The 16,402-nt window shown below is 44.1% G+C and overlaps 1 protein-coding gene across 1 annotated transcript in view; it reads right to left on the bottom strand.

Annotated features, from left to right (window-relative positions):
• Positions 1 to 220: 220 nt before the first annotated feature.
• Positions 221 to 16,402, bottom strand: part of LOC148508117 (uncharacterized) — a 144,745-nt gene continuing 128,563 nt past the window's right edge. Inside the window, exon 10 of the mRNA XM_088445297.1 lies at positions 221 to 3,368. Within this exon, the coding sequence (XP_088301423.1) occupies positions 2,949 to 3,368 (420 nt within the window). The 3' untranslated portion in view covers positions 221 to 2,948. The remainder of the gene's footprint in view (positions 3,369 to 16,402) is intronic.

Genomic DNA, 16,402 nt, shown 5'->3' with positions numbered 1-16,402 from the left:
GCTCTCTAAAGAATAGATACATTATCGTATCAACTGATCTGTTTCTTAAATACTCTATGAAGTGATTTCATAGACTCATAGCCTGATAATAATATAAGGGACTAGTTTCTTCTGTATGAATAATGAATACAGGGTGTGTAAGTGAGTGTATAGTAACATAAATCACTCAGGATGACATTGGATTCCAGTCATTTTATTGGGTATTGTACATATCGGGATTACAACAAAGAGCTCAACCCTATTTATAGTGGAACAATCCCATGAACTAACCAGAATACATGAGAATACGACTGTGAAATATAAGAGATGACAAGCGGGATCATTTTATATAATAAGATATACACATATCATTATTCACATAATTATTGCTTTTAATATTTCACTTAAGAGGCATAATATTATTAAATGCATAAAATGTATATTTTAATATTATTTTTCCTAGTGCGCCAACAAATAGACATTCTCTCCTCTCTGTTCCTATTGAGCTGTACTTATTGTCTCTGGCAGCCCCAGAACCATATGACAGAAACTAGATCTTAACTGGGGTCATTTGATTTATGATATCCATTACCCACTGGTGCAGAAGTATTCCCATCATCCCCCACCCTCAATAGGAATAAGGTAGAGTCTGTACACTGCTAAAGTCTCTGCATTCACATATGCCCCTCACCCCTGTGATAGCAAAGAGGGGATCCCCCAATAAATTACATTATTTCATGTCTGCAGCAATTTATTTTTATAACAAGACAAAAAGCCATCAGTGTCCTGTGTCATCTAATCCCCATTTTATATATCCAAATGTAATGACGAGAGATGTCTTCTATTATACAGATATCCTTCACTTTCTGCATCAGGTCCAAATAGAAGGTGAGAGAGGTTCTTACTATGTACTAACCAGGGGAAATAATCTGAGAGGACTGAAGAATTACAGAAAAGAGCATAAACTATGTCTGACAGTCCTGCTTATTATAGTGCCTCACAGTCCTGCTCATTATAGTGCCTCACAGTCCTGCTCATTATAGGGCCTCACACACAGTGCTGCTCATTATAGTGCCTCGCAGTCCTGCTCATTATAGGGCCTCACAGTCCTGCTCATTAAAGGACCTGAGACTGGAACTCACAGCCCTGCTTATTATAGGACATCACAGTCCTCCTTATTATAGGGCCTCATAGTCCTGCTTATTATAAGGCTTTGCAATCTTCATTATAGTGCCTTGCAGTCCTGCTTATGATAGGGCCTCACAGTCCTGCTCATTATAAAGCCTCACAGTCCTGCTCATTATAGAGCCTCACAGTCCTGCTCATTATAGGACCTCAGTCCTGCTTATTATAGGACCTAACAGTCCTCCTTATTATAGGGTCTCACAGTCCTGCTTATTATAGGACCTCACAGCCCTGCTCATACAAGACTTCACAGCCCTGCTCATTATAGGATCTCAGTCCAGCTCATTATAGGACCTCACAGCCCTGCTCATTATAGGACCTCAGCCCTGCCTATTATAGGACCTCACAGTCCTGCTTATTATAGGACCACACTGTCCTGATTATAGGACTTCACAGTCCAGCATATTATAGGACTTAGTCCTTATTATAGGACCTCACAGTCCTGCTTATTATAGGACCTCAGCCCTGCCTATTATAGGACCTCACAGCCCTGCTCATTATAGGACCTCAGCCCTGCCTATTATAGGACCTCACAGTCCTGCTTATTATAGAACCTCACTGTCCTGATTATAGGACTTCACAGTCCAGCATATTATAGGACTTAGCCCTTATTATAGGACCTCACAGTCCTGCTTATTATAGGAACACCTCCTCATTACTGTCATCTCTTCCTTTATCGCTCTAATGATACTGCTCAAGCCCCATTTATATCTTATATCATGGGTGAGGAGACCCCAGCACTGTAGTCCTTATGTGTCACATCTGTGTGCTCAGTTTTATTTCATGTGTATTCATGTCTCCATGCATCTGCTTTTCTGTATTAAGCCAGCCTGAAAGGTAGAAAAAAATCCTAATTACAATATAGGCTAAGGCTTAACCTATGGCTGGTGTTACCCATATTATACATGGTACTGGCGGTGTGACAATATTAATGCCATTAATGAATAGAAGCCTCTGTATCTGGAAGGTGAGTACATCTTACCTGCATATTAATGGGGTATAAAGCAGATTTCATAGAGTAGGAATTTACAGAAAAAGAGGAACCCTGGATGTTGGGCTACAAGCTTAGATGTTATGATAAAAATATGATCACAGTGTTATTTGCTAGATAATAAATTTGCAGTGGTGATGACAATAGTTGTCTTTCTGTTTTGTATTATTTATGCAGTGCCCACACAATACATGCCTTATTTTTTTTTCAAGAAAATACCATAAATTTCCTTATTTCTCCTAAAAAGAAAAATGATTTCCTCAAAATATTTCCTGAAATTGCAAGAAAGTAAGAAGGCAATTGTTTTTATTTTATTTTTTTTCTAACCACCTTCAATAAATACTTTGTGGTTCATGTGTCACCATTATTCCACCATTCCAAAACAGCAAAAAGCTCAATTCTACCCATAAGGTTTCATAATAAAATCTGACCCTATATAACACTGATGTGGGCTGTTATTACTGCAGAGTGGTGCCGATATCTAATAGAAGAAAGACAATACTATAAATGTCACCCGAGTGGTCTATGCCAGTCTTATATTAATGGCACACATCCCAATTATCGGCAGATGGATAGCCTAAATTATATAATACTGTGTGACTGGAGTGATGCTACAACCCTGTTTTGTATCAGCTCATAGAAATGCTTTTCTTCTGTGTGACAGCTGATGTCTAACAAGATATTATTTCTGTGTAAAAGATTTCCCACACTCAGAGCATGGAAATGGTTTCTCACCTGTGTGACATCTCTGATGTGTAACAAGATCTGATTTCTGTGTAAAACATTTCCCACACTAAGAGCATGGAAATTGTTTCTCTCCTGTGTGACTTCTCTGATGTGTAACAAGATGTGATTTCCGTGTAAAAGATTTCCCACACTCAGAGCATGGAAATGGTTTCTCACCTGTGTGACATCTCTGATGTGTAACAAGATCTGATTTCTGTGTAAAACATTTCCCACACTCAGAGCATGGAAATGGCCTCTCACCTGTGTGCTGTCTCTCATGAATAACAAGAACTGATTTGTGTGTAAAACATTTCCCACACTCAGAGCATGAATATGGCTTCTCACCTGTGTGACATCTCTGATGTCTAACAAGAGCGGATTTATATGTAAAACATTTCCCACACTCAGAGCATGGAAATGGCCTCTCACCTGTGTGACTTCTCTGATGTATAACAAGAACTGATTTGTGTGTAAAACATTTCCCGCACTCAGAGCATGGAAATGGAATCTTAACTGTGTGACTTCTTTGATGTGTAACAAGAGCTGATTTCTGCATAAAACATTTTCCACACTCAGAGCATGGAAATGGTTTCTCACTTATGTGACATCTCTGTTGTGCAACAAGAGCCAATTGCTCTGTGAAACATTTCCCAAATTCAAAGCATGAAAATGGCTTCTCACCTGTGTGAGTTCTCTCGTGTATAACAAGAGCAGATTTATATGTAAAACATTTCCCACACTCTGAGCATGGAAATGGCCTCTCACCTATATGACGTCTCTGATGTGTAACAAGAACGGATTTGTATATAAAAGATTTCCCACAATCAGGACATGGAAATGGCTTTGCATGTATATTAGCAGGCTGATAGGCAATACGCTTTGATTTCTTTGTAGAACATGTGGCATCTATATTATTAGGAAATGTATTATCTACTCTAAGAGCTGTAATAGATGTACCGATATGTGAGTTATCAGGAGAACCTGACACATCAGTAGGGAGAGAAGACATATCTGTACTCGGGGGAACTGGAGAATAACATCTGATGTCATCTTTTATTTCAGAATCTGGAGATATAATTAGCTGGTCCTGTGATATATTCCATCTGTTACATCCACCTGTAGGGAATATAATAAATGTACAGTAATATGAATATTTTAACGAGATAAGATTAATTTAGCAAAAAAAAAATTAATAAATAAAATTTAATACGTTTAAAAAAAAATACAATTTGTAACTGACATTTTATACTGTGCTAATTGGTGCAGCGGTGTCCGAATGCATAACCGGACAAACAGACCAATTAAATGTATATAATATTTATATATATTTCTGCTACAAAATATGCAGAGTACATGCAAGCCTTAATGTGACTATTACACAAGCATGGTAAGCATTTGCAATTACAGCTTTTCTTTCATGACATCTTTTCTGCCAGTCTGGAGTGGAGGCAGCAGAATATAACAATGCAGATCAGCGGCACTGGATGGACTTATAACAAGCAGCAAAAGGAACTGTTCACCGCAACAGCTCAGGGTCAACGTTTCAGAATGTAATCTTTTGTCAGGATACTAATAACTAAATGCCCCATGTTATAGATTAGGGATAGCTAGTACTCTGTTCCATACACGGATTGCACTTTTTATACTTTATTATATAGGCTGTATATAACAGTTTTTTCATTGTTTATACAGCCCCATGGTAACACTCTGGGGCGGGGACCACGTGGTGACTGAGGCGCAGTCCAGTGACGTCAATGGTGGTGACCCAACCCGGAAGTATGCCACGGCATGCTGTGCACTCTTCACTGGTCGTATTTAAAGGTAGGATGTTTTATTTATTATTTGTATCCTGACGAAAGATTAAATTCTGAAACATTGACCCTGAGCTGTTCAGGTGAACAGTTCCTTTTGCTGCTTGTTACAAGTCCATCCAGTGCCGTTGATCTGCATTGCTACATTCCCTTCTCTCTGATTGCACCGTGGCAGATTACACTTTCAAATTAAGCAAGAGTGCTGGATAAAAAAAGACTTCTATATATATTTCTATGTCTCACAGGATCGTAGAGCTGGGCGCTGGATTTATTAGTGTCGCAGTAACTGTATTTAAGTGTTTGTTAAAGTGAGACATATTTTACTGGTAATAAGATGTTGATATTTACATGTTGCATTATATTGTGTCATTGTAGGTAAAGATTTTATGTCCTCTAAATAAATGTGCTAATCAACTTATTACATTTAATAATATCTTGTGCTAATGAAAGTCCCCTTTTGTTAGGGCACACCCAGGGATCCACATAAACTCCTAGAATCTGTCCAGAGAGGTTGTCACCTATAGCAAATGCCTTTCCCGTCGAGATTTATATTCTCACAGGTACTTGGATGTCCCCAGGTCTTATACCCAAGATGGTAGGAGCTTATGATGGAAACCAGGTGGCAGTAGAGAGTAAGCTGGAGTGGGAAACCAAGGTGCAATGAAACCGGAGCCAGGTGACTGATGCTGAAAACCAGGAGGCAGTAACTGAGACCAGGGTCAGCAAACAGGCAGAGAATGAACCAGCTACTGAGCTGGAGGCACACAAAGACAGGAACAGGTGCAGAGGAGTCAGGATTCCAGTAACAGGCAGAGAGAATGATACTGGGCTGGGAAGTCAGGAGCCAGGGACAGGGTGCTGGAAGATCCAGATGTTTAGGAACAAGCAGGAGGCACACATGCAGGGGAGTAAGGATTCCAGTAACAGGCAGGAGGTTACAGGGAGCAGGTCAGCATCAATGGCAGACAGGACGCTATAACCATCAGTGAGGTTATGTCCTCACTGCCTTTTACCTAAGCAGACACCCAATCAGCATGCCCGCTGGGACAAGCCCCCTAATCTGCGTTAACACACTGCAGCTGCCGGGCTGTAAAGGGAAACAACCAGGCAACAAGCCGGGACCAGAAGGCAGTGCAGCCAGCGTGATGACATCATGCAGAGTCCTGGTAGCCTAGCAACGGCTGGGACGAGGCAAGGTTGTGTGAGCCGTCGCGGTGAATGCGGCAAATCATAACACTTAAAAGATAACATTGCATAATGGTAATCAGAGGTTATATGATGAAAATATATGTGCAGATACCAGTTTCACCCTAAACTACATGCACACGTTCTCACTAGGAGACCCTGTAAAAAGGAGAGTTATGGTAAAACTTACCTTTGTTAACTCTCTTTCTTCGAAGTCCATAGGGTCCACAGGGAGACAATGGGATGTAGGTGGGAGGAGCGTACACCAACAGCAAAGTTTCAATCCCAGGATGCTCCGGTCCTTCCCCCTATTCTATGAACCGCCCTGTCCCGATGAAAGATTAAAAAGGGGGAGCGACATGAAAGCGCCCCTAAATCTGATACCCTATGGGCAGATGCGATAGCTAGAAGAAACAGTCTTCGCAGTGAGCCAGTTGACATCCACTGATTCCAGGGGTTCGAAGGTCATAGTTTCTTGGAGCACACCATTGGAAATATGTATGCCATATTCTGTGATAAATCCTGGCTGTGGCCGGTTTATGGGCCCTAAGCATGGTCTGGACCACAGAGCTGGAAAATTCTTTAGCCATTAGGAGGGATGTTAAAGACAGACGGGCCAGTTAAAGACAGACGGGCCAGGTCCAGATGTAGACATGGACCCTGAGACAACAGGCCCACCCGTAGAGAAAGATGAAGAGGAACATCTATGGAGAGACTCTGAAGAGTACAAATGGCGTCTGGGCCAAGCCAGAGCTATCAACAGGACTGTGCCCCCTTCCTGCTTGAACTTCCAAAGAACTTGAGGAAGCAGAGATATTAGGGGAAAGAGGTATGTCAATTGGAACGTCCATTTCACTGACAAGGCATCCACAAAAGCTGTATCGGGGTCCCTTGTCCTGGTTCCGTATACTGGAAGTTTGTTGGCGTGTCTTGAGGCCATGAGATCCACATCAGGCACTCTCCTGCATGCATTTCGTCACGGCTGAGGAAATCGGCTTCCCAATTGAGAACTCCCGTGATGATGGCTGGCAGATTGCGTTCGGTCCATGTAAGAATGTAAGAATGTTGGACACTTCTGCCATTGCTTCCTGACTCAGAGTGCCTCCTTGGTGATTGAGGTAGGCCACTGCCGTGGTGTTGTCGGACTGTACTTGTATTGGCCTGCCCTGAAGAATATACTGAGCCAGAGTGAGAGCTCTGTAGATGGCATGAAGTTCCAAGACATTGATTGGTAACTTTACCTCGACTGGGGTCAAGCGGCCCTGGAAGGAGTGCTGGCCGGTCACTGCACCCCACCCTTGGAGGCTTGTGTCCGTAGTTAGGAGAACCTAATCCTGGATACAAAAAGGGCGACACCTGTCTAAATGCAATGTCTGTAGGCACCAGGCTAGGGACAGGCGAACCTCTGGGAGGAGGCCCATCATCTGTGATCCAAGTAAATGGGTAGGCCATTCCACCTGGAGAAGATCAGGTGTTGTAGGGGCCTGGAGTGAAACTGAGCGAACTCCACCATGTCGAAGGTGGACACTATTGTTCCCAATGTCTGCATTGCAGCATGAATTGACACTCGGTGACTGCAGAGCAGTCTGCACACTTGGTGTTGTATTAAGGAGATCCTGTTTGTTGTTAGAAAGATTCTCTGTACCAGAGAGTCCAAGAGGCCTCCTAAATGTACCATTCTTTGAGAACATGTCACGGAAGACTTTTTCCAGTTGATCAGCCACCCGTGCGTTTATAGGAAGGCAATTGTTACCTGTAGATGGTGGTGAAGAATCTCTGGGGAGCTGGCCAACAGCAAGAGGTCGTCTTAAGTATGGTCTGATCCCTTGAGGATGAATGGAGGCCGCCATAACTGCCATGATTTTGGTAAAGACCCGAGGGGCCGTTGAGAGACAAAACGGTTGGGCCTGAAATTGGTAATGCTGCTGTAGGATAGTAAACCGGAGATATTGTTGATAAGAAGGCGCTATAGGAATGTCCAGAGACACCATAAAATTCCCAGGCTCCATAGCCAGGATAATAAAGTGAAGGGTTTTCATACGAAACCTGGGCACCCTGATAAACTTGTTCAGAGATTTGAGGTTGAGTATAGGCCGATGAGACCCGTTAGGCTTCTGAACCATGAAAAGGGTAGAATAATAGCCCTTGCCTCGTTGTGAGGAGAGGACTGGAATTATTACTGCTGAATTCAGTAAGGACTGAATGGCTTTTTGGAGCAGCAGGGCCTTGCTTGGGTCCGATGGAGGCCCTGTGCAAAAGAACAGTTGGGGGATCGCCTTAGGAAGAATAGAGCATATCCGTGGGAGACCACTTCTCTTACCCAGGCGTCTGATATGGTCTGACGCCAAAACTGGCATTACATGTTGTTATATCAGAATCAGATAACTGGGTGGACTGGGAAGATAACACAGCAAGTTTAGTAGGTTTAGTAGGTAAAGGCTTTTCCTTTTGCAGCATTTGCTAAAAAACTGTAGAAGTATTAGTCAACCTCTGTACTGAGGTAGAGAGTACGTCTACCCATGGGGGAGGCAAAGGATTTTCAGGGAGAAGACCTGCTGTGGCCATCCCACAGGGGGGCTACCACGGGGACTGCTATGTGGTCCGCAATCTTTGTCAGTACCTGAGAAAAGGCAGCCCAGGATGGGTCCTGAGGAGGAGACATCGGGGCTGAGGGGCCTGAGTTTGTGCAACAATTTGTACAAAGACCACCCTGAATGAGGTCCTCTGGGGCTAAGCCCCCTGAGCAGGACTTACTAGACACCAGAGTAGGAGCAGCAGCATCAGGCTGCTTGCTATCCTTTCCTCTGCCAGTCATAGCCACTAGAATAATAAAACACACAGTATGATACAGTGCAGTGAGCACCCAACAGATGGTGTAATATGGCACAGTGTAGTGTGCAACCGCGCTATATAGTTACAGCCCTCACAAATGTATAGATGTGAGGTACAATGAACCCCCTATAGCTTTGTAGGTCAGGGTAAATTAGAATAAAGGGAAAGATATAAGCTGACAGTATTAGCCGATTTGGTGCTGGGCTGATGTCTCCTGATGTATGAGATACACCACAGAGTGTTGGGAGGAGAATTGTCAGATCTCTGGGCTAGTAGCACACAGTGACATGATGTGAGGGGAAGAGCAGGAGTATAATATGGGCTGATGGTTCCTGATGTATGAGATACACCAGAGAGTGTGGGGAGGAGACTGGTCAGATCTCTGGGCTGGTAATACACAGTGACATGATGTGAGGAGGAGAGAAGGAGTATAATAAATGGCAGATGGCTCCTGACTCCTCCACTGAGCAGATACATCTCTCTCATTAGTTTGTACTGACAGAGGAGGGTGTAGGATAAGAGATTGCTGTAGTGACAGAACAAGGAGAATATGTATATTTTTTCTGTAGTAAGTCTTTATTACTCACCTGTGCTATCTGTAGGGATTTCCTCCTCCTTACACTGCTGATCACCCCTCATATACGTCTCTTCTCCCTCTATATATCTCTTCTGAGCCTTATTATCAGTCACATACCACTCTTCTTTTCCCTCTGTATCTTCTGCCTTCATATCAGTCACATACGTCTCTTCTTTTCCCTCTGTATCTTCTGGCTTCATATCAGTTACATACGTCTCTTCTTCTCCCTCTGTATCTTCTACCTTCATATCAGTCACATACGTCTCTTCTTCTCTATGTATATCTTCTGCCTTCATATCAGCCACATACGTCTCTTCTTCTCCCTCTATATCTTCTATCTTAATATTAGTCAGAGCTGCACACTAAACAGAAATTGTTTTTTAATAATGTTTGATTTTGCTAATAGACATTACACAGTAGAATATCATTGCATAAGACACACACAGCTTCTCTACAAATCATATAGTGGCAGTCACTGTGGTATATTGGTGAGCCCCTAAATCCCATCTACCTGATGCCCCTGCGGGGTCCTCTGATTCTCCTCTGTACAATCCTGTGAATAAAGAGGATGGGGACATCTCTCTGGGGTATTTCTGTTACTGGGTCCATCTGTAGGAGACACACAGTGACTGAGTACATTGTATATATGTGATTATCAGGTGATGTGTGTATATAGGGGGGCCCATATCTGCTTTCCCTTGTACAATACATTACAGTCTCCTCTTACCCCGTGATATGAGGGGCCGGTGATTCTCCATCATCACGTCCTTGTACAGACCCCTGTGTTCCTCTATATACTCCCCCTCCTGCATGGAGACATAGACAGTGACATCCTGACAACTTATAGGAACCTGACACACACAATGATACAGTCATCACCCAGACACATCCCCTGGTGTTACTGTATAATGTCCCATACCCAGCAGTCACCTCTCCAGTCAGCAGCTGATTGATCTTGTTTGCGAGTTCCAGGACTGTCTGCTCATTGCGAATCTCATGTATCAGTGAGTGAGGTGGAGGCACTGTGATGGGGCTCTGGGCCCTGCTCAGTCCTCCTGACAAACAGGGACAGCTGCTGGGTATCTCACACTCACCGGATTGGGTGAGACACAAAATATCACTGCATACACTTAAAGATTCCCTCACCTCCCCAGTCATGTCAACGCACAATGGGGAGTGTAACAGCTGTACAGAGGTGTCAGTAAAACAGGGGAGGGGGAAGGGAACCAAAGAGGTTAATAACACAGGGATAGGATAGCAGGCAGCCCAGGAAACAAACAAAGGGTTAAGCAATACAGAATTCCATCAGTCACTCTGCACAAATGATGAAATCACAAATGACCGCACCTCAGATGTATGTTACATGTGTGACCAGCCTGCCGGCCGTGTGTGTGCAGAGTAGGGTGGGGTGAGACATGTACTGGGGGATAATCAGCGGCACTCTGAGGATCTGGGGATTGTCACAGCCACTGGCTGTCTTGGAAAGAGTCTCTATTGCTCAGGATAACAAGACGTCTTGACAGGCAGTTTCAGTTCAGCGAGTGCACGTATAATCAATAGTATGGCCTTGGTATAGATTATTTATCCACATAGACTCCATACTTGTTTAAGCATTTGTTCAAAGCCTGAAGCCAGAATATGACGTCTTGCTGAATTTCACCATTGGCTGTGAATTACCTTCCATCCAGGTGCTTCTTCAATGGTCCAAATAGATGGAAAGGACTTAGTGCCAGGTCAGGGCTGTTGTCACAAGCCGCTGAACTGCGTCCTCAGGACGAGGTGAACGCCGGATAAATGTTCACTGAAACTCCTCCTACCTCCTGTCCATCATGCTGGGATTGACATTGATTGGTTCCTGTCTCTATTTCCTCCCTGTGTGAATGCTGCTCCGATGCCGGTGATAGCGTTTCATGGGTATCCGGTTCTGGCATTGTCTCCTGTATTCAGTCGAGTTCCCAGTATCCAGTCAGCTTTATTGTTCCTGCCATTTGTGTCATCTAGGCGGCACGGTCTGCGTTTATACTACCTGACGCTCGTGTCATCTTGGCGGTACGGTCTGCATTACTACCCTCTGCCCTTTGTGTCATCCAGGCAGCACAGACTGCACTCAGTGTCCAGAGTGCGCAACCCAGCGTCTAGCGGCTTGTTTCAACCCGGCGGCACAGATCGCACACCAGTGTACGCGATTGTGTGTACTGCCGCTAGGGTCATCCCGGCGGCACTTAGCACACCTCAGCGTCCTGTGTACGCAATCTTGTTTACTGCCACTAGTGTCATTCAGGCGGCACTTTGTGCACCTCAGCGTCATCTTGCCAAGTCTATCAGCCCTCAAGGCTGCTCCTTGGCCCAAAAGCCGCATCAAGACAAGGTTACCAGACCCCAAGGCTACTGCACAGCCTTAAGGCTGCTACTCATCCCAAAAACTGCATCTCAGCTCAAAGACCGCTTCTCAGTCCAAAGGCCGCATCAAGCCAAGGTTACCAGCCCTAAAGTTGCTACTCAGCCCAAAGGACGCATCTCAGCCCAAATGCTGCATCAAGCCAAGGTTACCAACCTTCAAGGCTGCTACTCAGCCCAAAGGCTGCATCAAGCCAAGGTTACCAACCCTCAAGGCTGCTACTCAGCCCAAAGGCTGCAGCAAGCCAAGGTTACCAGCCCCCAAGGCTGCTACACAGCCCAAAGGCTGCTACTCAGCCCAAAGGATGCATCCAGCCAAGGTTACCAGCTCCCAAGGCTGCTACTCGGCCCAGAGGCTGCCACACAGCTCTTAGACTGTTACGCAGCCCAAAGACTGCATCTCGTCTTTTGGCCCTCAGGCCTTCTTGTAATAACATCTCAGCCCTCAAGACTGTGCTGGACTAGGCTCTTGGGTTATTATCCCTACAAACCCTAACAGCTGTAGAGAGGTTGGTCCAGTACCTCCCAATGGTAGTACCGTAAGAACTCACGCATGTGGTTGGCTAAGTGGACGTGCTTGGCTGCTCATCTAGAATGTATGTCCTGCTGTTATCAAAGGCCCCAAACCTGTTACCATGACATTATCACCGTACACCTCAATAAGCTGGTGATGACTTTCAGCTGCTGATGTGCCCTTTATACACAGAAATCTGATCACACTATGCACCTTAATGTGTGACCATGTTACCGCCAGCCTCGCCATCTTACAATTGATGTTGGGACAGTATAACTGATATGAGGCGCAGTCTAATGGGCGTGAGGGGAAACAGTGGTCTACCTGCTCTGGCCTGGTGGGAAATTAGAATGATATAGAGAACATTATACACATGCGATGTCTTGATACCTTACTCATTGAACAACCCTTGTACATATGGAGTTGGGTACAACATCCTGATAGTAAAAATCCAAATGGTCGGAATGCCAGCATCGGAATCCCGACAGTGAAAATGTCGGGATTTTGAGTAAGTATCCTTAGGTTAACCCTAACCCCAACCCATCCTCCCGCAGCCTATCTCTAACCACCCCCCGCCTAAGCACCTCCCCACCCCCTGCAGCCTTACCATAAACCTCCCCTCGGGTACCCTAACCCTCCACCCCTGCAGCCTAACCCTCACAGTTTGAAGTTGTCAGCATTTTGACCCGTCCGGATCCTGCAGACGTTATAGGGCGCATCAGGGTTCTGACTGTCGGGATACATACTATTTCCCATATTTACATTTTATACCTATTATGTGTTATTTCTTTCTCTGACAACTCATTAGAGTTACTATTACTCTGTATCTGCTGCTATATAATAACAGGATACCACAGGCTGCTCCACCCGTACAATAATTGTAGCAGGACACCACAGGCTCCTCCTCTGTATATAATAATAGTAAAATTAATAACAGGACACCACCTGCTGCTCCCCCTGTATAATGATAATAAAAGGAAATCACAGGCTAATCCTCCTGTATATTAACAACAACAACAGGACACCACAGGCTTCTCCTCCCTATATATTTATAACAGAACACCACAGGCTGCTTCCCCTGTATAATAATAATAATAATAATAATAATAATAATAATAATAACAACAACAACAACAACAACAGGACACCATAGGCTGCTCCACCTGTATAATAATAACAGGACACCACCTGCTGCTCCCTGTATAATAATAACTAGACATCACAGGCTGCTCCCCCTGTACAATAATAATAAGACACCACAGGCTGCTCCACCTGTATAATAATAATAATAATAACAGGATACCACAGGCTGCTCCTCCTGTATAATAATAATAAGACACCGCATGCTGCTCCTTCTGTATAATAATAGTAACAGGAGACCACAGGATGCTTCCCCTGTACAATAACAGGGCACCACAGGCTGCTTCACCTGTACAATAATAATATCAGGACACCACAGGCTGCCTCACCTGTAATAATAATAATAACAATAATAACAACAACAACAAGACACCACAGGCTTCTCCCCCCTATATATTAATAACAGAACACCACAGGCTGCTTCCCCTGTATAATAATAATAATAGGATACCACAGGCTGCTCCTCCTGTATAATAATAATAAGACACTGCATGCTGCTCCTTCTGTATAATAATAGTAACAGGAGACCACAGGATGCTTCCCCTGTACAATAACAGGGCACCACAGGCTGCTCCCCCTGTACAATAATATCAGGACACCACAGGCTGCTTCACCTGTATTATAATAATAATAACAACAACAACAACAGGAAACCACAGGCTTCTCCCACCTATATAATAATAACAGAACACCACAGGCTGCTTCCCCTGTATAATAATAATAATAATAAATATAATAATAATAATAGGACACCACAGAATGTTTCTAATGTATGATAATAATAATAATAATAATAGGACACCACAGAATGTTTCTAAAGTATGATGATGATGATAATAATAATAATAATAATAAGGCACCACAGAATGTTTCTAATGTATGATGATAATAATAACAGGACACTACAGGCTGCTCCCTCTGTAGAATAATAATAGGCCACTACAGGCTGCTCCCTCTGTAGAATAATAATTGGACTCTACCAATAATAACAGTAACAGGACACCACAGGCTGCTGCCCCTGAATAATAATAATAATAATAATAACAGGGCACCACAGGCTGCTCACCCTGGATAATAATAGTAATAACAGGACACCACAGGCTGCTCCCCCTGTGTAACAACAGGACACCACAGGCTGCTCCCCCTGTATAATAGTAGTAATAACAGGACACCACCAGCTGCTTCCCCTGTATAATAATAGAAATAACAGGTCACCACAGGCTGCTCCCCTTGTATAATAATAATAGGACACCACAGCCTGCTCCCCCTGTATAATAATAGAAATAACAGGACACCACAGGCTGCTCCCCCTATATAATATAATAGTAACAGGACACCACAGGCTGCTCCCCCTGTATAATAATAGTATATGGCATTACCAGGGATTCAGTAAAAGCCGCCGCTAGAACAGGATCACACGGCAGCCGGTCATGTGACGCTGCTGCTAGAGGCAGGGGGAGGAGCTCCGGGCACTAGAGCAGGAACTTTATGTAAATCTACAGCAAGTGTCCCCAGTGTGCAAAAGAGACGGAAGCGGCGGCCATTTTCCCGAGTCCTAAGGCACTTCAAGAAGAACAACGGTTGACTAATAATCCCCTTCAGTATTTGTTCCCTGGAAGTGACGTGAAGTGAGGGCGGAAGTAAAGTTTCACGCCCATAAAGTCGCTCTTTCTATCATTACGAACGAATGCAGATACAGGAAGCAGCAATTGTTTATTTGGCAGGAGGTAATTATGTTATTATTCTATAGGCTGAGCAGACTCTTGGTGTCACTTTGGTGTAGTACAGATGGAGCTGACTGGTGCTGCATTGTCATTGTGCCGGAGGGTTGCACTCAAGTCTCCTATTTGTATGATACAGGTGGTGCAGACTCTTGTACTATAATACAGGTGACGCAGACCCCGTTGTTACTATAATACAGGGGGTGCAGACTCCATTGTTACTATAATTCAGGTGATGCAGACCCCGTTGTTACTATAATACAGGTGGCGTAGATTCCATTGTTACTATAATACAGGTGGTGCAGACAATGTTACTATAATACAGATGGTGCAGACCCAGTTGTTGCTATAATACAGGTGGTGCAGACCCGTTGTTACTATAATACAGGTGGTGCAGACCCCGTTGTTACTATAATACAGGTGGTGCAGACCCCGTTGTTACTATTATTCAGGTGGTGCAGACCCCGTTGTTACTATTATTCAGGTGGTGCAGACCCCGTTGTTACTATTATTCAGGTGGTGCAGACCCCGTTGTTACTATAATACAGGTGGTGCAGACCCCGTTGTTACTATAATACAGGTGGTGCAGACCCCGTTGTTACTATAATACAGGTGGTGTAGACCCCGTTGTTACTATAATACAGGTGGTGCAGACCCCGTTGTTACTATAATACAGGTGGTGCAGACCCCGTTGTTACTATTATTCAGGTGGCTCAGACTTCGTTGTTACTATAATACAGGTGGCGCATACTCTACTGTTAGTATAATACAGGTAGTGCAGACTCAGTTGTTGCTATAATACAGGTGGTGCCGACTTTATTGTTACTATAATACAGGTGGTGCCGACCCCGTTGTTACTATAATACAGGTGGCGCAGACCCCGTTGTTACTATAATACAGGTGGTGCAGACTCAGTTGTTATAATAAAGCTGGCGCAGACTGTTACTATAATACAGGTGGTGCAGACTCAGTTGTTGTTATAATACAGGTGGCGCAGACCCCGTTGTTACTATAATACAGGTAGTGCAGACCCCGTTGTTACTATAATACAGGTGGCGCAAACCCCGTTACTATAATACAGGTGGCGCAAACCCCGTTGTTACTATAATACAGGTGGCGCAGACCCCGTTGTTACTATAATTCAGGAGGCGCAGACTCAGTTGTTGTTATAATACAAGTGGCGCAGACCCCATTGTTACTATAATACAGGTGGCGCAGACCCCGTTGTTACTATATTACAGGTGGCGCAGAACTTGCTTGCCCGGTAACTGATTGCTCTGATGCCTAGGGATTATAAAATGGGTCAGCAGGATTTGGTAAATATATGGAATTCTTCTGAACGGC

The sequence above is a fragment of the Taudactylus pleione genome, unplaced genomic scaffold (genome assembly GCF_031769625.1).
Source record: "Taudactylus pleione unplaced genomic scaffold, aTauple2 ptg000377l, whole genome shotgun sequence".
Classification (NCBI taxonomy): Eukaryota; Metazoa; Chordata; class Amphibia; order Anura; family Myobatrachidae; genus Taudactylus; species Taudactylus pleione.
This window is presented reverse-complemented; position numbering and strand designations above follow the sequence as displayed.